This window comes from Solanum tuberosum, unplaced genomic scaffold (assembly GCF_000226075.1).
Source record: "Solanum tuberosum cultivar DM 1-3 516 R44 unplaced genomic scaffold, SolTub_3.0 scf00096, whole genome shotgun sequence".
In the NCBI taxonomy this organism is placed as follows: domain Eukaryota; kingdom Viridiplantae; phylum Streptophyta; class Magnoliopsida; order Solanales; family Solanaceae; genus Solanum; species Solanum tuberosum.
The window spans coordinates 359,113-378,828 of NW_006239025.1; the positions used below are offsets into that span (position 1 = coordinate 359,113).

Genomic DNA, 19,716 nt, shown 5'->3' on the forward strand with positions numbered 1-19,716 from the left:
ATTTGCTTAAACTCGACTGTTCCTTCCTTAATCAGAGGTTTTGAATTAGCAACACTATCCCGAGTGGGGCCTTACCCGACGTGAATTCGGATTGATCGGACTCCAATACAGATACAAAATATTGGGTGGAAAATATTAAAACAAAAATCTACTCATAGATTACATATTCAAATATGGCCTTTCACTTGTTCCTTTTATGTGTTCTAGTTCATTCTTTTTGCTATGATTTAAATCAACAGTGAATTTAAGATTTTAAATATATATTATATAGTTTCAATCCAAACATTCATTCATATACAATGCAAGTGAATAATGAACAAGCACATCCTCCATATCTTAAAATAAGATATTATTGAGTAATTCTATGCATCAAACTTTAGATAGATGAAATAGTTCTTTTTATTGTTAGGATGTGAATGATTCTATTTTTTGTGATTTTCTTTCAATTTATTCATCGTTATGTCAAAGTCTTGTGTGCTCAAAAGGAAAAGTTAACAAATAATTCAATATTTTAACATTAATATTGTTGAGCCGCCCTATTGTTATTAGGTACTTTTAATTAATAAGAAGATGGAAATATTCTTATTTGACGACAAATTCGGCGATGGACTCTCTCAAAAGTCACTTCGCCAGCTAGTTTGAATAATGATGTATTTACTATTTCAATGACTTTGAATAATAACAAAATAAGTTTCTTCTATAGAAAAATTGTTTTATAAATATTAAAAAAAAAACATAATTTGATACATAAAATATTTGGTTTAGTAGATCCCGGAGAAAATCACAACCAAGGGATGAGATGTAGACATTCTACTCTAATGCAAGTCGTTAGTTACTGCTTCAACAACTCGAACATATGACCTATAGGTAACACAAAGACAACTTTATCGTTGCTCCAAGAGAGAAAAGAGACACAATCACTTATTATTATTATTATTATTATCCCTTTGTTGAACCTTAATTAAGAATGATAGATAAAATTAAATATCCAAACGAGTAAGGGTAGTCAAAGCACACGTATTAGGAAAATAATCATTTTAATTTTTTTAATGTACTTGTTTGATTTTGAAGTGAACAGAGATCCAAGGCAATTAGTACGACTTTGTTTTTTAAAAAAATAAAATTATGTACCTTAAAACACCACTTTATACAATTAAAATTCATAATTTCAATCTCAAAAGTCACAAAAGATTCTCTTCTCTTACATTTTCTTTCTCCCACTATTCACGTCCAGGGAAGCTCACAAAATAATTTAAAAAGAAAAGTATCACAAATTGTTTTTAATATAATAATGGAGAACTAATTAAGTTTGATTAAGTGGCTTAAACCAACTAAGGGCTTCTTCAAAACCAAACATTAAGGGCATCATGACTATATAAGAGAGGAGTAGACAAAAACTCGTCTTATGTCATGTATTATCTGCTTTGAATTTAGGTTTATATAGATTTATTTTTCGGGTTACACCAAATAGTACCCCAAAAGCGTCATAATATATGAACTTCACCCATGTCCTTTCCTTTTTTATTTGAATGTCGAATTTATGTAAAATGCTATGGACACCTCATCTTCAAAAGTTTGTCGGTTTAGAAGTCTGTCAGTCCTACTTGATTACTCTTTTTAAAGAGTGTCACTACACTCTGTTTAAGGTCTCAATGTCATCACTAAGGTTTGCCCCACAATCATATTGAGGGAGAACTGTCTCTGATACCATATTTATCATGACCCAAACCCATGGTGCATGTAATGTTCACTTAGAACGTAGATACTAGATATTAGATAAATATGAATTATCTTTTGGCCTATACCACATCAAGCTCCAAAAGTATATGTACTATGTGAACTTCAGTTATATCTTATAAAATGCTCTTTATTTTTCTTTCTTATTTCAATGTGAAACTTTCAATCCTGCTTGATCTGCCCACCGTCAGGGTTGTCACATTAGATGCCCCTTCAAAATAATTCTTCAAGAAAATAACATAAAAGTACTATAAAGTGCTTCTTGTTTACTCATTACTCAGCTGTGAAACCAACCAAGAAAATCAACTCAATTTTGTAATTTAGTTTCTGCAAATGTGACAGTGCTGTATCCAAACAAGACAAGCCACATGGATTCCCTTTAGATTTTCTTCAATAGCAATGATCTAAACTTGAGTTCCCACTTACAAAATTTGACAACTTTCATGAAAGTTTTTATATATATTTATTTGGAACTTGATTAATCAGAAACGAATATCGATTAGCTATCATTGTTCTTAGATAAATTATTTTTAAAAAATTCTCAATTCAAATAATACTAATTTTCTTTCATTTTCATGATCACTTGACATAAATGTTCCAATTTACTTCTCAACTATTTCAAATCCAATATTATTTTTTTCTCAACAAACAAGCAATGACTCCACACCTTATATTATTTCTATCTCTTGTCGTTTTTCCCAACAATGTAAATTATATTATCCTCAAACAATTTATTGTGAAAGTAACTGCAAATCTTGCTAGGAAATTGAATAGTTCAAAGAGTTACTATGACATTTGATGTTACAAGTTTTTTTTTTTTAATATACAAAAATAAATTATTGGGCTTGTCAATTCTAGAACAAACTATATGTCCTAACCAGTTAACAGTTGATTACTCTATGATCGAGCTACTGAATAACATATTTAGTGCTTGTTTCATTATGGATAGTTTTTACTTTTTTTTTTCTTTTTAGAAAAATGTTTGAACATAAAATTGTAAATTTTTTAGAATTTATGAATTTTTTGAAACTTAGAAAACCTTAGAAAGTCTTCAAATCACTCACAAAAACTTAAAAACAATTCCAATTGCACTCTTATCCAAATACAACTCTTATTTCCAATTACCACTTTAAACTTGAAACAAATACTACTTTTCCCCCTCCAAAATCCACAAATTTTAAATCAGAACGCTGCTTAAATAAAGAAGCGGAAGATACACAACTCTTTTTCTTTCTTCCTTAAAGTTAAGTTTGAACTCTTCCTAACAACAAATATATGCTTCATGAATTTGTATTAGTTCATATGATTCATCGATTTTAAAACTAAATGAAAAGAGTGATTCAGTCGAACCGTGTGTCCATTTTTAAAAAAAGTCAAAAGTAGATGAATATTAGTGTTTGGATTGTTGTACAATTTCCTAATTTGACAGCTTCCTAGGGTTGGACATACTCTAAAACCTCACATGTGACTTAGTCCTTAAATATCCAACCTACTAAGATGTTAATTAATTATAATAATTCCTAATCATAATTAATAAGATATGTAACTTAGAGATTAAACCAATGGAAAATTAATTTGGACCCTACTAGGGTTAGCTAGGCCAGCAATTATCAAAGTAGGATTCACTTAATCTTATCACTATTCTATCCAAACATAAAAAGCACACAAAATAATTATAATTATAATAATAATTACAGCCTACCTACTGTGAAAATATTGTCCAACAATTTAAGTCAAGCCGGCCAAATTAGTAAACATTATTATATTATCAAAGATTATGTATTAAATTAATTAATTTCAAACTTAGTCAGTATCAGAGTTAAAACAATTAGACTAAGCACGTTGATTAGTTTTTAACTTTAGTAAATTAACATTTATAGAAGTTTTATATTTCACTTTCATTAGGGGTTTTGAAACTCAATTTATTCAAAAAAATAATATTTTTTTTATAGTATTGAATAATTGAATGGAAAACTAATTCAAAGAAAGGTGTGTTTGCTTTTGAAAATAAGTACATAATTAGTGCTTATTTTATTTAGTGCTCCACTTCTTTTATGCCACTTAATTATCATCAGTTCCAATTCCAATTGAATGGGAATTTGATTATACACCTTTTTCAAGTGCTTAGAGAATGCTTTAATTTCCCATTACTTTAAATAAGTACTCTCTGTCCATTTTTACTTGTCCACGATACTAAAAAATAGATGTTCAGTTTGAAAAATCACAGATAATTTATCACTTAATTCCTAATTTATTCTTATTATTAAATATAATCATTTTCAAAATAATGAATTTGTCAAATTCAAAGAGTAATACAATAAATTATCATAATATTTATTGTTTCCTTAGGGACGTACCAAATCAATACTGGATAAGTAAAAATAGACTGATGGCCTATGGAGTACTAGTAAAAAATCTCTCACTTTGACCTTACAATAGATAGGTTTGATGTTTGAGCAATAAATAAACTTCCATTGAAAAAATTAATCACTCAATTATTGCAATTGCTTTGTGTTTAATGCAATTTATTTTTTCCCTTCATATTCTAACATATCATATACTTTTAAGTGGTTGACTGAACTTGTTTGGCAACATTGATTGTTGAGACTTTGGGACCAATATATATCTTTTGCTACTATTCAATAGTCGTTACGATGGAATGGTCGTGATTCATTTATTGTTAACAAAAGTTTCATGTTCAAGTTTTTGAGAATGAACTTTTTTTTTTGGTGAAAATATCACCTATTAAAATGAACCTTACAACACACAATTTCGAATTTAATCACACTCATTCCAATCATCCATCATACCTCTACCACCCCCATAACTCCCCTCCACCATCCCACACTCTCAAACCATAACGTTTCCTTGATAATATTCAAATAATTTTAGGATAGTATTTTTTACTTACTTACCTAACACCTGAAAATAAGTCGAAAAATCACTTATTTTTATATTTTTAAAAAAAACATGTTTTCATCATACCAAACACACCCTAATTAGTCTATATCAATTTACCTTATTTAATCCTAGTTTAGCACTAATTATGTTTGGTGAAGCTCTCGTAAATGAGTTTAATACAAGATTTTACATATGTAAAATAAAGAAAAAAAATCAAGTGAAAAAAGAAAGTTTAAAAAAATGGTAGGGTCAATATAATGAAAATAGATGCATTCTCAATTATTTGAAGGAAGAAAAACAGCAAAAGTGCTCAAAAGGCTGAAGTCACGGACGGTGTTTCTCACAACTTTCCTCTTTTTTATTTTTATTTTTCTTTATGAAAATGTATAGACACTTTTGGAATTTGGAATTCAATAGAACCATCAAAAGTTATTCGATACTTATATTGATGAGACGTAATTAGTACCATAACATTCCAATACCTTTATTTTTTGATGTTCAAATATCGTCCTTTGGCTTGAGACTTTCCTATAGGTCCATATAGTGTCTTGAGACTTCTCAGAATGGTTCGGATTGAGACTCAAGGGTCGACTGGGTTTCAAGCAAGAAATCACAGAGAATGAATCACAATTGTGAAGGGCTTGTTGCTTTTGCTTAGTTAAGATACGTGGATTCTGATACTATCTCCCAGATGCAACACCATGCTAAAATTAGGTCTTGAGCGTAACGTATCCCAAAAAGCTAGTTCAAAAGAAAGAAGGATTGTCATGTGGATTTTTTTTAATTCTTCAACACACCACAATTGTGAAAGTCTTGTCATTTTTGCTTAGTCAAGATACACACTAGCTGATTCAAACATATCAATCATTCAAATCAGCTAGTTCAGAAGAAGGAAAATTATCCAAGCCTAATAAAATAATCACTCATCTCATGTGAATTTTTTTCGTTCTTCAACACACCACAATATAAAAGTCTTATTATTTTTATTTAGTCAAAATACATAATAACTTATTCGAACAACACGATCCAGAAAAAAAGATGTATGTATAGAGATGACAAGTTAACATGTTCACTCTCAATCAGAATAGCAAGTGAGTGTGCAAGTGAGTAGTTGACAGTAGAAAAGAGGGGCCAGAGGTCAGGGCTCTGAAGTCAATGTACAGCTCAATATGCTTTGAAAATGAAATTCCAACTCTTTGGCCACTTTTGATGATGACGCCCTAAATTCCACCAATACACCCCAACACACCTTTTTTTCTTTTTCTTATCTAAATTGACTATTGTGGGTTGCATTTTCTCTATTGCCCAATCAACCATCCCCCTTTTCACCCCCACCACCCCCTTTTTCCCTCCTACCCTTACCTCACTCTCTTTTACGAGTTACACATTCAAAATTTAATATATATGAGTTTCTATCGTGATTGACCTCTCCACTTTTTTGAGATAGTGATAAGGTATGTGTACATTTTATTCTCTTCAAATTTCAGTTAGTGAGATTTTATTGAGTATATTGTTGTTGTTGTTGAGTTTCTATTGCGATTTCAAATTAATATTTAATTATAACTATGTTTGTAGTTGAAATATTTAATAGATTTCTTATTATATATATAAAATTTGAATAAAAGATATTAAATTTTCATGAATCTATAGAATATAGTCTGAACTCGTCATTGATATGTGATACCTTTTCACGGCCTCGATTAATCCACTAAAAGGAATAACATTTTACCAAAAGAAAATTACCACTCAAAATATTTAGTTAAGAGTAAAAAACAACAACATACCTAGTGAACTCTTACTAAGTGGGGTCTGAAAGAAGTAGGGTATACGCAAATCCTATCACTATCTTGTGAAGATAGAGAGTCTCTATTTCCGATATTTAGTTAAGAGTAAGAAGAATTATATTCATTTCACGAAAAACCTCGCACCATAAAAGCAAATATAACAAGAGAGAAAGAGAAAGTGTCTTTTTTGTTGTTGAGGAGAGAAAATTAGTCTTAAAAGAGAAAAAGAAAAGACTTGAAGGCTCAAACAAAGTGCACAAAGTCCACAAACAAAAGCAAAATTACTTGTAATGCTTCTATTCTTTCTTCCCCATTAGCCTTGTTTTTCACTCCAAACAAACTTTGCTTTCTTCTCTTCTTTCATCTTCTTCTTGTTGTTGATTTTCATTTGAGATAGTAACAATGGAAATCACTTCAAGAATTCAAGATAGAGAGAACCCATCTTCCATTAACTCACCAAGAAGCAATGGAACAAGTCCTACAAGCAACAGCAATGGATCAGTTATCCAAAATCCAACCCCACCACTGACCCCAAAAACAATTTCTAGATCTGAAACAACTAACCCATACCCAACAACTTTTGTTCAAGCTGATACTTCTTCCTTCAAACAAGTTGTTCAAATGCTAACTGGATCATCTGAAACTGCTAAACAAGCATCTGGCTCAGATCCATCTTCCTCTTCAAATTCAAATTCAGCCAAAAGTTCAATTCCCCCAATTCGAAACGCACCGAAGAAACCAGGGTTCAAGCTCTACGAAAGGAGAAACAGTTTGAAAAATGGGTTTATGATTAGCCCTTTGATTCCTGGAATTCATGCTCAGAATTCGAGTTTTTCTCCTCGGAACAAACTGGAGATTCTCTCGCCGAGTATTCTAGATTTCCCTTCGCTTGCTTTAAGCCCTGTTACGCCATTGAATGAAGACCCATTTAATAAATCTTCGCCATTAACGAATCTGTCTGAAGAAGATAAAGCTATTGCTGAGAAGAAGTTTTATATGCATCCTTCACCGAGAAGAACACCGAGAGATTCTCAACCACAGCTTTTGCCTCTGTTTCCGGTGAGTTCTCCGAGAGTTTCAGGGTCTTCTTCTTGAAGTGAATTTTTCTGTGATTTGTGCTGCTGTGAGAAGGAGAATTTCAGCTTAATTTGAAGAGAAAAAAAGGTAGAGATCTTTGTTTCAATTGTATAATTTGATCTCCCTTTTTCATCCATTGTTTCAGAAACAGATTACAAAAGAAGAAAACAGAAATAAACAACTTTTGTTTCATATCTTTCTTCTTCATTTTCAATTTTTTCATCTTTTTTTCGTCTTTCGTATCCGTTACTTACAAGGATTCCTTTAGTAACAACGAGCAAATCTATAACAAATTGCGCGATTTCATCTCTGAATTACAGTGTGAAGACTACGACAACAACATCATAGCCAGTGAAATTTCACAACTGGGGTTGGATAGAGTGTACGCAGACCTTACAATCACGAGAGGTAGAAATATTGTTTTCGAGAATTATAGTCTAAAGAAGTGTACCAAATAGTGAAGCACCTAATTAACACCAAAAAGCTCAAGAAAACCTAACATACTATGGGTAGAGTCACCACATTATAAGAGTTGAGTTTCAACCATCACATTCATCGTCATGGACTCACATTTAAGCTAACCACGAGCTCATGAATCGTGGTTAAACTCAATGAGATTCATTGGTGCATCGTGGTTTAGGCAAATGGTTTGTTAAAAGTCATAAAAGGTGGATTCAGAAATTAAATTATCGTAATTCCCTTAGAGTTGAAATTCAAGGGAACATAATAACGATCCTAAAGATCAAACCAAAACAATACTTTGTCATTTGAGCTTATAAGGCTATTTTACAAGTGATTATTTTTATCTTTGTTACACAATTTTTAGTGTTGCATGAAAAAAGATTCAATTTTTTGTGGTGTTTTTATGACTTTTACAACTTTTGTCCAATAAAATAAAATAATAATAAAGGGTATCGTCATTTTAAGAATATAGCATAATAGTATTTAGAATTACTTATTGTATTTGGAATAATAGCTAGTTTTTTTTTATCATAAAAACACAAATTTTCAAGTTTCAACTTTAGAATTTACGACAAAACAAGAGCTTAAATATATGCTAGTAATGGTGGAGGGATCAAATTCGTATTCTTTTGCCAATATATGTACAAACAGTGGGAATAAGTGATAAGTGATTATTACAATTAAAAAAGTGTGTAATGGTAGGATCAAATTCATATTCTGCATTATCTTATGAGCATATATGCACATATACACTAAGAAAAAAGTGTTAATGATTCTAGGAGTATAAATATTTTAATGGATTAAGATACTTGGATTCACTAATCAAAGTCATCATGCACCATAAATATGCTTCAAGAATGTAGGATTTTGGGGAGTTAGAGGGTTAAAGACATGATAATAAGAATATAAGAAGAAAAAATAGGGGGTAGGGGTGATGAATTCAACTTTATCCACTATAATAATAAAATCATATATTTATCTTTTTATTGCACTAAAGTGATGAAAGTTTATTCGATTTAGTTTAACGTTAATAGATAAGTCTCTATGTTATTACGGATAAAGTTTAATGACTTTAGTGTTATGTGATGGAGAATAGTTTTATAACTTCAATGTTATAATGAATAAAGGTCATATCAGAAGACTAGCTCACTTAGTGAATTCTTTTTAAGTTCGAATTCCATCAGTAGCGTAGTTTTTCCTTCTCCCTCCCATGATATAATTAAAGAGATTTAAAAAAACATTAAGTTTGTAACTTGATTCCGAGGTTTGGAAATGAGGAAACTTGTGATAACAACATTTGAATTAATCGAACTAGTGAGTTTTGAACACCAAAAATAAAAGTAAAAGAGAGAGAAAGAGATGAGCAAAGTCAATGAGCTAGTTGTATTCACTTGCCAAAGAAATTGAATTACTAATTGCTTGTGCTTCTTTTAAAAAGAAACAAAAACCAATCAGGATTGTGGTAGAGTCATACATATTTTTTTATTCTTCATCAGAGATATCAAACCTGATTCTCTTTGAATACGAAATCCTTATTGTTAGAAAGCGTTTTACCTCCTAATATGAGGCTTCTTAACATGAAATCAAACTCAATACGAATACAGAACACCAAGTCGGAAACCAAAAAGAAATAAAGAAAAGGACATCGTTTTTGTTGATGGGATGAGATTAGACCCCTCAATTTGTGGAGTGTTTGAGTAAGGTCCGCAGAGTTATTCCTAAGATGGACTAATCAAATCATAAAGATATTAAAAGAATCCTTTTTCCCTAAAATGATTGGATGTTTGATTCACATTCAGCCATAAAGTCTCAATTATAAACATAATGGCCCCCACTTTTTCTTAGATATTTTTAAATTTATTTTTTTCATCTTTAATGTTCCAAAAGATTTTCAATTTTTCACCATGTCATTTTCTTGGGATCCTTATCCTTTTTCCCACACACTTCAAATCATAGTGTTTCTAGGACTTGTAGCTTTCTAGATCTTAAAATATACTAGGATAAAAAAAAAAAAGGGTCATATTTGCTCTTTTATTATCGAAAATAAATTCTTTTTATCCTGTGTTATATTTTAGAACAACTTATATCCTTCGTTATACTTTCTAATCAAATATATGAAGGTACTCCACTCTCTAAAAATGAAATTTAAGAAAGAGAATTTTTTGTAAATGCCTAAAACAAGTTGTAAACAGTTGCATGGATATAAATTGTCTTAATAAGTTAAACTTAAATTAGTTTATATATATATATGACATATTTAAAAACAAAAGTATGTCGCATAAATTAGGATAATAGTAATCAATTTGCACTTCTGAAAACGTGTAATAAACCCATACGAAGGCCTAAGGGTATATAAACATATTTTTACACAATATGTCAATTATTAGGTAAATACATGCAACTCTCTTGAAAAATATTACTTGATCATATGATAAAAATGATAATTAATCAGGTATCACATATATCAAAATTTTATTAAAAATGTAAAAAAAAAATCTTTACACTGTGTGTACATAACTTAAATCATTTCTTTTAAAACAAATAAAAAATAATATTTTTCATTGATAAGTTTCTGTCTGTTGACTTATAACTTACCAGTAGTTGCAGTATGAGAGGGGAAATGGAGAAATAATAAGTGGAGCTGATTATGATTGAAAAACTAGAAAAAAAAATGAAAGGATAATAGTTAGAAAAAGACTTTTATTTGTCCAATTTTTTGTATACCACACAAGATGTTGCAAAAAAAAATTCACCTTTTTATTTTTAATTTGTCCCTTGTGAATATAATATCATAGGATTCCTTTGCTTTCTTATTCATTCCTTCTCGTCTCGATAGGATTGCAATCTCAAGAAAGTGAGCTTTGACAATAGGTAAATCAGGCAAATTGCAATAAACAAATTATAAAAATAGATCCTTGCTCAAACAGATATAAATCATGAATTCTTCAGAGTGAACTGATATGCTAAACATACAAAACCTATCGAGAAGTCAATCGAGATGTTGTTAGTAAAGCAAGAGTAGAAGTGTCGTTCCTCAACAAAGTGTTCACTGCTTTTTCACGAGTTTCTATTCAATCTGCTGTAAGATTAGATGGATAGAAATACATGCAAGTTAACTCATTTCGGGGTGGCCCAGTGGTTTGGGCTTGGGACTTCCATGTTGGAGGTCTCAAGTTCGAAACCCCTTGCCAGCGAAAGCAAGGGGTTTGCCTTCTGGGTCGAGCTCGTCGCACCGGGCTTGCCTAGTGCGGGTTACCTCTCCTATGTGGTTTGCGAGCTATTGCATAGGCACAGGGGTTTTACCCTGTGCGCACCCAAAGGGTAGCCGGGTGCGGGTTTCCCTTGTCTTCAAAAAAAAAAAAAAAAACTCATTTTAGTAGAAATGTAACTACGAAAGCACCAATCTCAAAGGAATTGTTCTCATAAGATAAAACTTAATACCATCTCAATACAACAAGAAAAAGGAGACTAATTGACACAAATACTAAATTGTAAAGCTGCAGTATAAGACTCGATTGGCTCTACTTATTTCACTAGAGAAACGATCGATCAACTACCAACGTTCTTTTATTATGTTAAAATACTGCACCATACATGGGAGATGTTCACAGAATGACACATTCCATCTTTAGATATATCTAACTGTCCGGAACCCGTGATTATCTGGAGGAGGTCTGTTTCCTGGTCTAATAGAGATTATCACTGAGAAAGTGAGAAATCTCACATTTAGAGTTGTTTTCATACAAAATGAACTGGACGTTTCAAAAAGGCAGCACAAAGATCTGATATCTTTGCCATTCTTAATGTCCTTTCAAGCATATCACTTGACACTGTTTTCATAGAAAGAGAAGGCATTGTAAACATAGCTCAAGCAACAAAATTCTATTCAGATTGGGGTAGAGGTTCCTTCAATATCCAAAAAGATGCACCGCTGCAAGAAAGTATGAATATCACAATGCCGACAACAATAAGAACTCAATGGGAACACCTTAAGGCACACAAATGTATATATTCAGATTTCAAGAAAGTAAGAGAATAGTCCAAACTGTTCAAGTGCTTACCCTTGATGGCTTTATGCTGCCATTTGAGCAAGTGTACCTGCTTTTGCATTCTGAACAGGCGCATGAGTTGGCGTTGTCCAGTCAATTCCTAATTGATATAACATGTCAATTAGAAGAGAGCCAAATGAAACATAACACAGACACATAAACTTATTGATCTGAAGACTGTTTCCATATGTACATTCTCAAATAGATTATAAGATGTGCATAGAAACTTCTTTATAGGTCATCTAGAAACTCCTTCAGAGGTCATCCTTAACTTACTAACACAAGTTAAGTTAAGTTAATTTTATTAGATCTAAAATCTTCTACCTAACCATATCAACCCCACCCCCACCCCCCAAACAAACAAAAATAAGGTTAGTGTTAACACAGTAAATGAATTTTGTGAAGTAGGGTGCAACAAAATACACTAGAAGCAACATAACTATTACTCCTTTCATCCCAGTTACTGTGGTACTATTTGACTAGGCACGGAGTTCAAAAAAGAAGGGAAGACTTTTGAAACTTATGATCTACAACAAGACTTAAACATTTGTGTGCTATATTAATAATCTTATTAAGGATAAAATGGAAATTTCAAAGTTGAATTGTTCCTTTTGGAACAGATTAAAAGGGAAATATGCCAGAAAAAGGTAGTAGTAGTTAGTAAACACGATTAGAAGTACTGAACTGATAAAATTCATGACACAAACCTGTGTTTTAGCACTGATACAAGAATCTCCCCATACATATATACCATGGTTGCATACCAGCACAGCCGTTGTTCTTGGGTAAGCTTTGATCTGTTCAACATGGAAAAGAGTTCAATACTTTCATAGATATATGACACTTAAGGATACAAATCATCAATAGATAAAGATTGAAAATTCAGTATTATCTTCTTTCAAGGTTGGCTAATGGCATCAGGCATCAATCAAATCTGTCTCACAAGAAAATAATGGAAATATTTTTACATGCTTGTCAAACCAAAATCAGACGTTTCCAAATATTCATGAAAAAGACCTTGTTTAGGTAGATATATCAAGCCTCACATGAATTGCAGTATCAAAATATCATCTTAAACATTAGGGCAGCATAATTGGAAGTGTTTAAATTTAGGAGACGGTCAGAGGATATTATTGTAATCTTGTTATACAGTTAGTCTCCAGAATATGCAGATGATTTTTTTAGAATAAAATGGCCTTTGTCCTCTCTTTTATGATAATGGTGGTGTCCTGGTTTGTGCGCACCTCAACCTTTTTCCGTTTTCCATCGCACAAGTCTGGACCCCTATCCTTAAATGATAGATAGTTCCTTTCCAACAATTAAGCTAATATAAATAATACTAAAATGAACTACACGTCAATTCCAAATTGGTTGGAGGCGGCTTTCTATATCCGTTCGTAGGATTCATCATAGTTTGACTACTTTTAAGCTAACTGTCAACCTGCCGGCAAGACTTCTCTACTCTATGTTTAAAATATAACCTATCAAGTTTACTCTTAAAACCCAAATTTGGTTACACAAAGGAGTGAATAATAATAGAACTGTATTTAGTGACTAGCATTTTCGTATGGAATGTCCTCCTTACACTAATACTAGCAGCTTTTATCATTTAAGGAAAACCAATTTTTTTAATAACCAGAAGGAAAACCATATATACAGCTAAAGGTGCTTTGTTTTTCTACATTAGTGATGATCAAGAACTTCTTCTGCATAACTCCCGACTCATCCACGAAAGATAGAGAGGAGGGGATGATGTTTTTCTTGATTCCTAGCATCAGGTGTGCCTAGTATATTTTTGTATGCTATATGGGCTAATTGTTTACTTCTAGACTTCTGTAGTGAACCCCAGACCATTTGTTGTAATTAAGAGTGCTGATTAGCATACATCTTGAACTATGTTTGGAACTTCAAAAGTAGGATTATGGGCGTGGACTAGTTCTCTTTACTACAAATGATAGCACTTCAATTCTTAAAAAAAAAACGTACTGCGAAAACCAGTTTTTGTTGGTTAGTAACTAACATGTATGACAAGGATATGAAAGCACAGTGCTATAACAATGCTAAAGGCAGAAAACTAGTTGACTTATAGATGCACATTACACTGAAGCTAATAAAGAGAAGATCTAGAGTTTCCATTGAAGAGAAGGAATTTGAAACTAGATCAAGATTGCTTTTACTAACCCGAAGTGGTGGATAGCACCTCAAGGGAAGAGCTAGTAGGTCTGAGCTCTCCGTGCAAGGTAAACATCTTTTTACCCATGCAATTAGTTTAGTTTATTCTTCTTGCCAAAACAAGATCGATTTACACTTCAGTTACCAGTCATACAGATACAATAGCATGTAATAAAAAATAATTAAATTGTTTGAGCAGATAAAAGACTAATCTAGTGGAAAGGACAAGCATCATCATGCTGAAAGTGTTCCCACTGCTTATCCACCGTAGGTTTCCAAAGATGAAGGGAAGAAAAAGGAATCTATGACTTCTTCCTATCTTTTTTTTTTTTTGATAACCGAGAAATCCGTCTGTGACCCGCCCTTTGGACCAATCACAGCCTTTTAAACTCGGTGGATAATGGGCCTGCCCCTCTACCCTTCTCCACTTAAATATCGGGCTTCGCTTTGCATGGTGTGGGGCTTGAACCTACGACCTAAGCCACAAATCCTCCACCTTTTGCCACTTGAGCTAGGCCTTGGGGGCATGACTTCTTCCTATCTTTTAAGGTAGAGTATGTTCTGCAGCCAATCTTAATAGCTTGACATAACTTGTTAAGATTAAGCCAGCCGTTCGCTTAATGGAAGGAGATTAAAGGAAAAGGAGTGACATAGAAATTTCTATATAAAAGGTATTCTTTTTTTTTTTCTTTTGATAACCGAGAAATCCGTCTGTGACCCGCCCTTTGGACCAATCACAGCCTTTTAAACTCGGTGGATAATGGGCCTGCCCCTCTACCCTTCTCCACTTAAATATCGGGCTTCGCTTTGCATGGTGTGGGGCTTGAACCTACGACCTAAGCCACAAATCCTCCACCTTTTGCCACTTGAGCTAGGCCTTGGGGGCATGACTTCTTCCTATCTTTTAAGGTAGAGTATGTTCTGCAGCCAATCTTAATAGCTTGACATAACTTGTTAAGATTAAGCCAGCCGTTCGCTTAATGGCCTACCCCTTTTTGGGAACTGAGCCCAAAATAAAAATGTAAAAAGGAACCTAAGCCATTTTCTTCCATGTGTTGTTACAACAGCTCTATAAATGAGAAGAACTATTCAATAAATTTTCCTCCTCTTATAGGGGAAGGATATCTACTGCAATCAATGCTTTACGAATATTTTATTAAGCCAAACCGGTCTACTTTCTTCCATGTACTGTTACAACTTCAGCAGTGAATAGGAATCACAGACAGTGACCAGATTTTGTGATGATAATAATGGGAAATTGAATGAGTGATAGCTATACATGTATTTTGCTAATTTGCAAATGGGAAACTGTAAGCCTTGATGTTTTGATGATCATAGCCAAACAAAAAACAGGAATGAAGTTAACGTACTTATAAAATTCCAGTAAAGCATCTAAAAACAAAGTTAAAGCAGAACTCAAAACATAAGCAAGTGCAGATACACAAAGGAAGGGTGTGACTTTTAGAAGAGGGAGAGGCATACAGCTTCAGTAAGAGATTCTGTGAGTTCTCTATATGCTTTCATATGCAGTGTTCTCGATGGTAGGAACTACAAGTTCATCATAGTAACCATGTCCTTGAATTCCTTTTATTATTTCCATATGAGTGATCTGTCAATTAAAGCAGCAATGAATAGTGAATGAGATGAAAAATGACAATTGGTTTCAATAATTTACAATGCAGAATTAGATATCTTTTAAAATTTTATCAATTGAGCTAGGGGTACTAGGTAGAGGAAATAGAGACAATAGCAACTCTGTACATTGGAAAAAAAGAAAGTTTCAAATGCAAATTACATCAAGAGATCAATCAATTATGCCTCAATTCCAAACTAGTTGTGTCGGCTACATGAAATGACTACATAGACAAATATATAGAGAAAGTCTGGCCTATACAGTTGCAGGCAAAGGGAAGATGCATTAGGATTACATTTCATGTGATGTTAGGAAAAGTACTAGTATCTTTATTTGAAAGAAAACTTATACTCCCAAATAAAAAGCCAAAATGTCATTAGTCAGCATTATATGGACGTTGGACTGTATTGAACATTTGGAGCTCAGCCTACCAAATCCCCCTTTCTTTTTTCTTGATGACTCAAAAGGATATATCGGCATCACATCAAGATCGTGTTTAACTTCAAAAAAAGTTTGTAGCATAGTTACCTGAAATTCTTTTGCTAGTGGATTGAGCATTGTTACAAGGCAGGGTTCCATTCCATGACTGTGGATAACGGCACCAGCATTAAGCATCACATATGCCTGAGGAGAAAAAAAAGGAAGAAACTTACAGCCCGTGACGTGAGTGATCCTTAACCCTGCTCTTCTTATTGCTATTTCTGACGTCAAGCGCTTAAGTGAGATCAGTGGTATGGCAGGTCCTTGGACGCTGGCCCTCCAGTGAAGTAGAATAGTCAATCAAAAAGAAAATAGAGAGTTCGTTTATAGATCAACTAATATGAGATCACACTCTCCATTCCAAAGGAATCATGCTTTATCTGAGAAATTGCAGGCTACAACACTAATAATCCTGGGTCTGGGCTGTTACTAGATTATTTAGAGAGAGAGAGAGAGAGAATAAGTTCAAGATGGCAGCAGAGAAATAGTAAGATGATACCGAGGTCAACCTGAGAGAAATGAAATATGCTAAGTTCGTTGAGCTAGCCAAAAACAAAGAAAGGACTACAGATAACATAACAATTACACTGAAAGAATAATCTACAACACAAAAACAACATACCTAGTATAATCCAACAAATGGGGTCTTCGGAGGGTAGTCGACTGTACCCCTACCTTGGAAGGTAGATAGGCTGTTTCCAGTATTTCAAATAGACATGACTGCAAAACAATTATCCCCCCATAGAAGAAAAAGATCTTTTTTCCCTATTCAACTATGAAGCTTAGACAGCTGAGAATAATGCCAACTTTAATTATCTTCTGAATTATAACCAAAAACAACAATTCAACTTCCACTATACCTTAGTTCCAACAACTTTTCAAATTGGTAAAACTTCAATTTACAAGTGATGTGTTAATGGTTCCAAGATCCAACAATAATGGAAAGAAATTGAAGTATTTCCCCATCCTCATTTATGTGGTATTGACTTCGTAGCAGATAAAATGAGGAAAGCAAGACTGAGATGGTTTGAATATATGAAGAGGAAGTGCTAGGATGTACCAATGAGGAGATGTGATAGATTGGTTGTAACAGGAGCTTGGAGAGGTGATTGATAGGACATGACACAACTTCAGCTGATTGAGGACATGACCTTAGATAGTTAGATATGTAGGTCGAGGATTAGGATAGAAGGTTAGTAGATAATCAAATGTTATCATACTTCTAGTAGTATAATTTATGTATCACGTAGTTTCTTTTCTTCGGTTTGTCAATATATGTTGTTACAAGACTCTTCGGGGTGGCCCAGTGGTTTGGGCTTGGGACTTCCATGTTGGAGGTCTCAAGTTCAAAACCCCTTGCCAGCGAAAGCAAGGGGTTTTGCCTTCTGGGTCGAGCTTGTCGCACCAAGCTTGCCTAGTGCGGGTTACCTCTCCCATGTGATTTGTGAGCTATTGCATAGTAGCGGCTGCGGGTTTCCCTTGTCATAAAAAAAAAAATATGTTGTTACACTTGTTTTGTATATTTGCTATTTTGTTGGCTCTTTTTCTTTCTTACTTTCCTGCACCGATTACATTTCTTTGTAGTGGAGGGTCTATCAGAAACAACATATCTACCCCGCAAAAATATAAGGAAGGTACACTCTACCCTCTTCAGACCGTGCCATCTCCCAACAACAACATGTATCAACTACCAAGTAACTCTACACCAAGGATAGGACATATCAGAAGAAATCACCTAGTATTTTGTTTTTGTCTCTACTGGGATTGGATCCTAAGACCTCATGGTTCCACCTTGACATTTTAACACAGAAATATAGATATATATGTACAAAGTACAAAGAAATTCAATAAAGATCAAATTTTGAATCCAACATTTCCAATTATGTAATGGATTCAGCAATCAAAACATGATGAACCCCATAAAAATCAAATCTTGGAATAGAAATTGGGAAATTTTACCAGATTGAAGGCACAAGCAAAACCACCTTTGGGATCAAACAACAGCTTTGATCTCTTATGTTTCTTTTTAAAAAAGCATAAGCAAGCAATTTCTTTGGCCAGTGAATATACATAGGTTTGAGATCAAACAACAGCAGTAAACATAGTAGATTATACAATCACAGAAGCGACACAACATATCAAATGGGGAAATATAACAGTCTATCTCAAAGTCATCTGAGGCCACACTGTGTCTCCAGCGGCTGGCAACTGTGGCCGAATCAGAGGAACCCGCTTCACAATAGAGAATGCTTCGTTAAGGCGTGCAGCACGGTTTGTGAACTGAGATACATTCCTGTCATCCACAGTTAGTTTGAGCTTCAATGCCTTGGTCTTTTTCTTCATCTTAGACAACCTACGAACCAAAATAACAAAAGCCATAATAGCAGCAGCAGCAGCAGAAAATGTCCACACAGGGCTAACTCTAAAAGCAGCACAATACTTGACAAGATGTATTGGCACCTTCCACCACCACACTAGGCTCTTCTTTTGGTCCCCTGCATCCCTCCTCTGTTCACCTTCAACATTTCCATTTTCCTTTTCCTGATTTTCTTCAACAGAAACTTGTTGCAGATGACTATTTTCTCCAGCACCAAATTTCACAGAATCCGGCCTAAATTCTTCACCATTTTCACTTTTCATCTCTTCAAAACCCAATTCATTTTTACCCTCACTGCCGGAATCCGACCAGAATTCGCGAGAATTCTTCATGGTAAACTCGTTGTTTTCAGAATCGGGCTCAATCCAACTCGGATTATCCGATTTTTCAGAGTCCTCCTCGCTTCCATCCGCAGAAAACGTACCCATATACCTGATTTGAGAGTCTAGAGAGAAGTAATTGGGTTGAATCACACCGATCGTCTCAGATCCAACTTCATCGACACCGTTCGTGTTTCCGGCTGAACCATCCGGAGCTAACGGTTCCGAGTCAGATGCCCGGTTCGAGGGAATCATCTCCCACTCTTGGAACTCGGCTGCCTCAACATCCATGGTGCTGATCAAACCCTAAATTACGGAAAGAGAGAGACACGGGGGAACAGGTTGGGGGAGAAAAGTAATAAGGCTCTTATCCATTCTCATTGATAGACATACCGAACCAAATTCAAATTTAATCCGACTCCAATATAACTATCAAATACTCATTTTTTTTCTAAAAAAGTCAATTCAAATTGTTTCTTTTAAACAATAAAAATAAAATAAATATTTTTTAATTGATAGGGTCTCATTTGTTGTTATTGCTTCTTAACCAGAGGTTTCAGGCTCAAACGAGTATGGAAAAATCCTTGATCGAGCCATTCCCCCAAATGGAGTCCTATGTGGACTGAATCCAAAATAATTAAACTCCAGTAAATACCAGACACCAAGTGAAAAACTAAAAAAAGAAAAAAAACAAGATCATTTGCTTTCTAATTCATTCCTTCCT

General features: G+C 33.7%; 2 protein-coding genes and 1 pseudogene across 2 annotated transcripts; 1 reads left to right on the forward strand and 2 right to left on the reverse strand.

Moving 5' to 3' along the window:
- The first annotated feature begins 6,580 nt into the window (after positions 1–6,580).
- On the forward strand, positions 6,581–7,693 carry LOC102592121 (VQ motif-containing protein 4-like). Its single transcript, XM_006348197.2, has one exon. It carries the CDS (start codon positions 6,825–6,827, stop codon positions 7,515–7,517), a length of 693 nt encoding a protein of 230 aa, XP_006348259.1. The 5' UTR covers positions 6,581–6,824; the 3' UTR covers positions 7,518–7,693.
- A 3,639-nt stretch (positions 7,694–11,332) lies between these two features.
- Positions 11,333–17,635, reverse strand: LOC102592800 (probable bifunctional methylthioribulose-1-phosphate dehydratase/enolase-phosphatase E1; annotated as a pseudogene).
- An 820-nt stretch (positions 17,636–18,455) lies between these two features.
- LOC107060802 (uncharacterized) lies at positions 18,456–19,283 on the reverse strand. Its single transcript, XM_015309115.1, has one exon. The coding sequence runs from the start codon at positions 19,281–19,283 to the stop codon at positions 18,456–18,458; it is 828 nt and encodes a 275-aa protein (XP_015164601.1).
- Positions 19,284–19,716: the final 433 nt, after the last annotated feature.

Coding starts and splice junctions, on each gene's coding strand:
- LOC102592121 (XM_006348197.2), top strand. CDS start 6,825: ATGGAAATCACTTCAAGAATTCAAGATAGAGAGAACCCATCTTCCATT.
- LOC107060802 (XM_015309115.1), bottom strand. CDS start 19,283: ATGGATGTTGAGGCAGCCGAGTTCCAAGAGTGGGAGATGATTCCCTCG.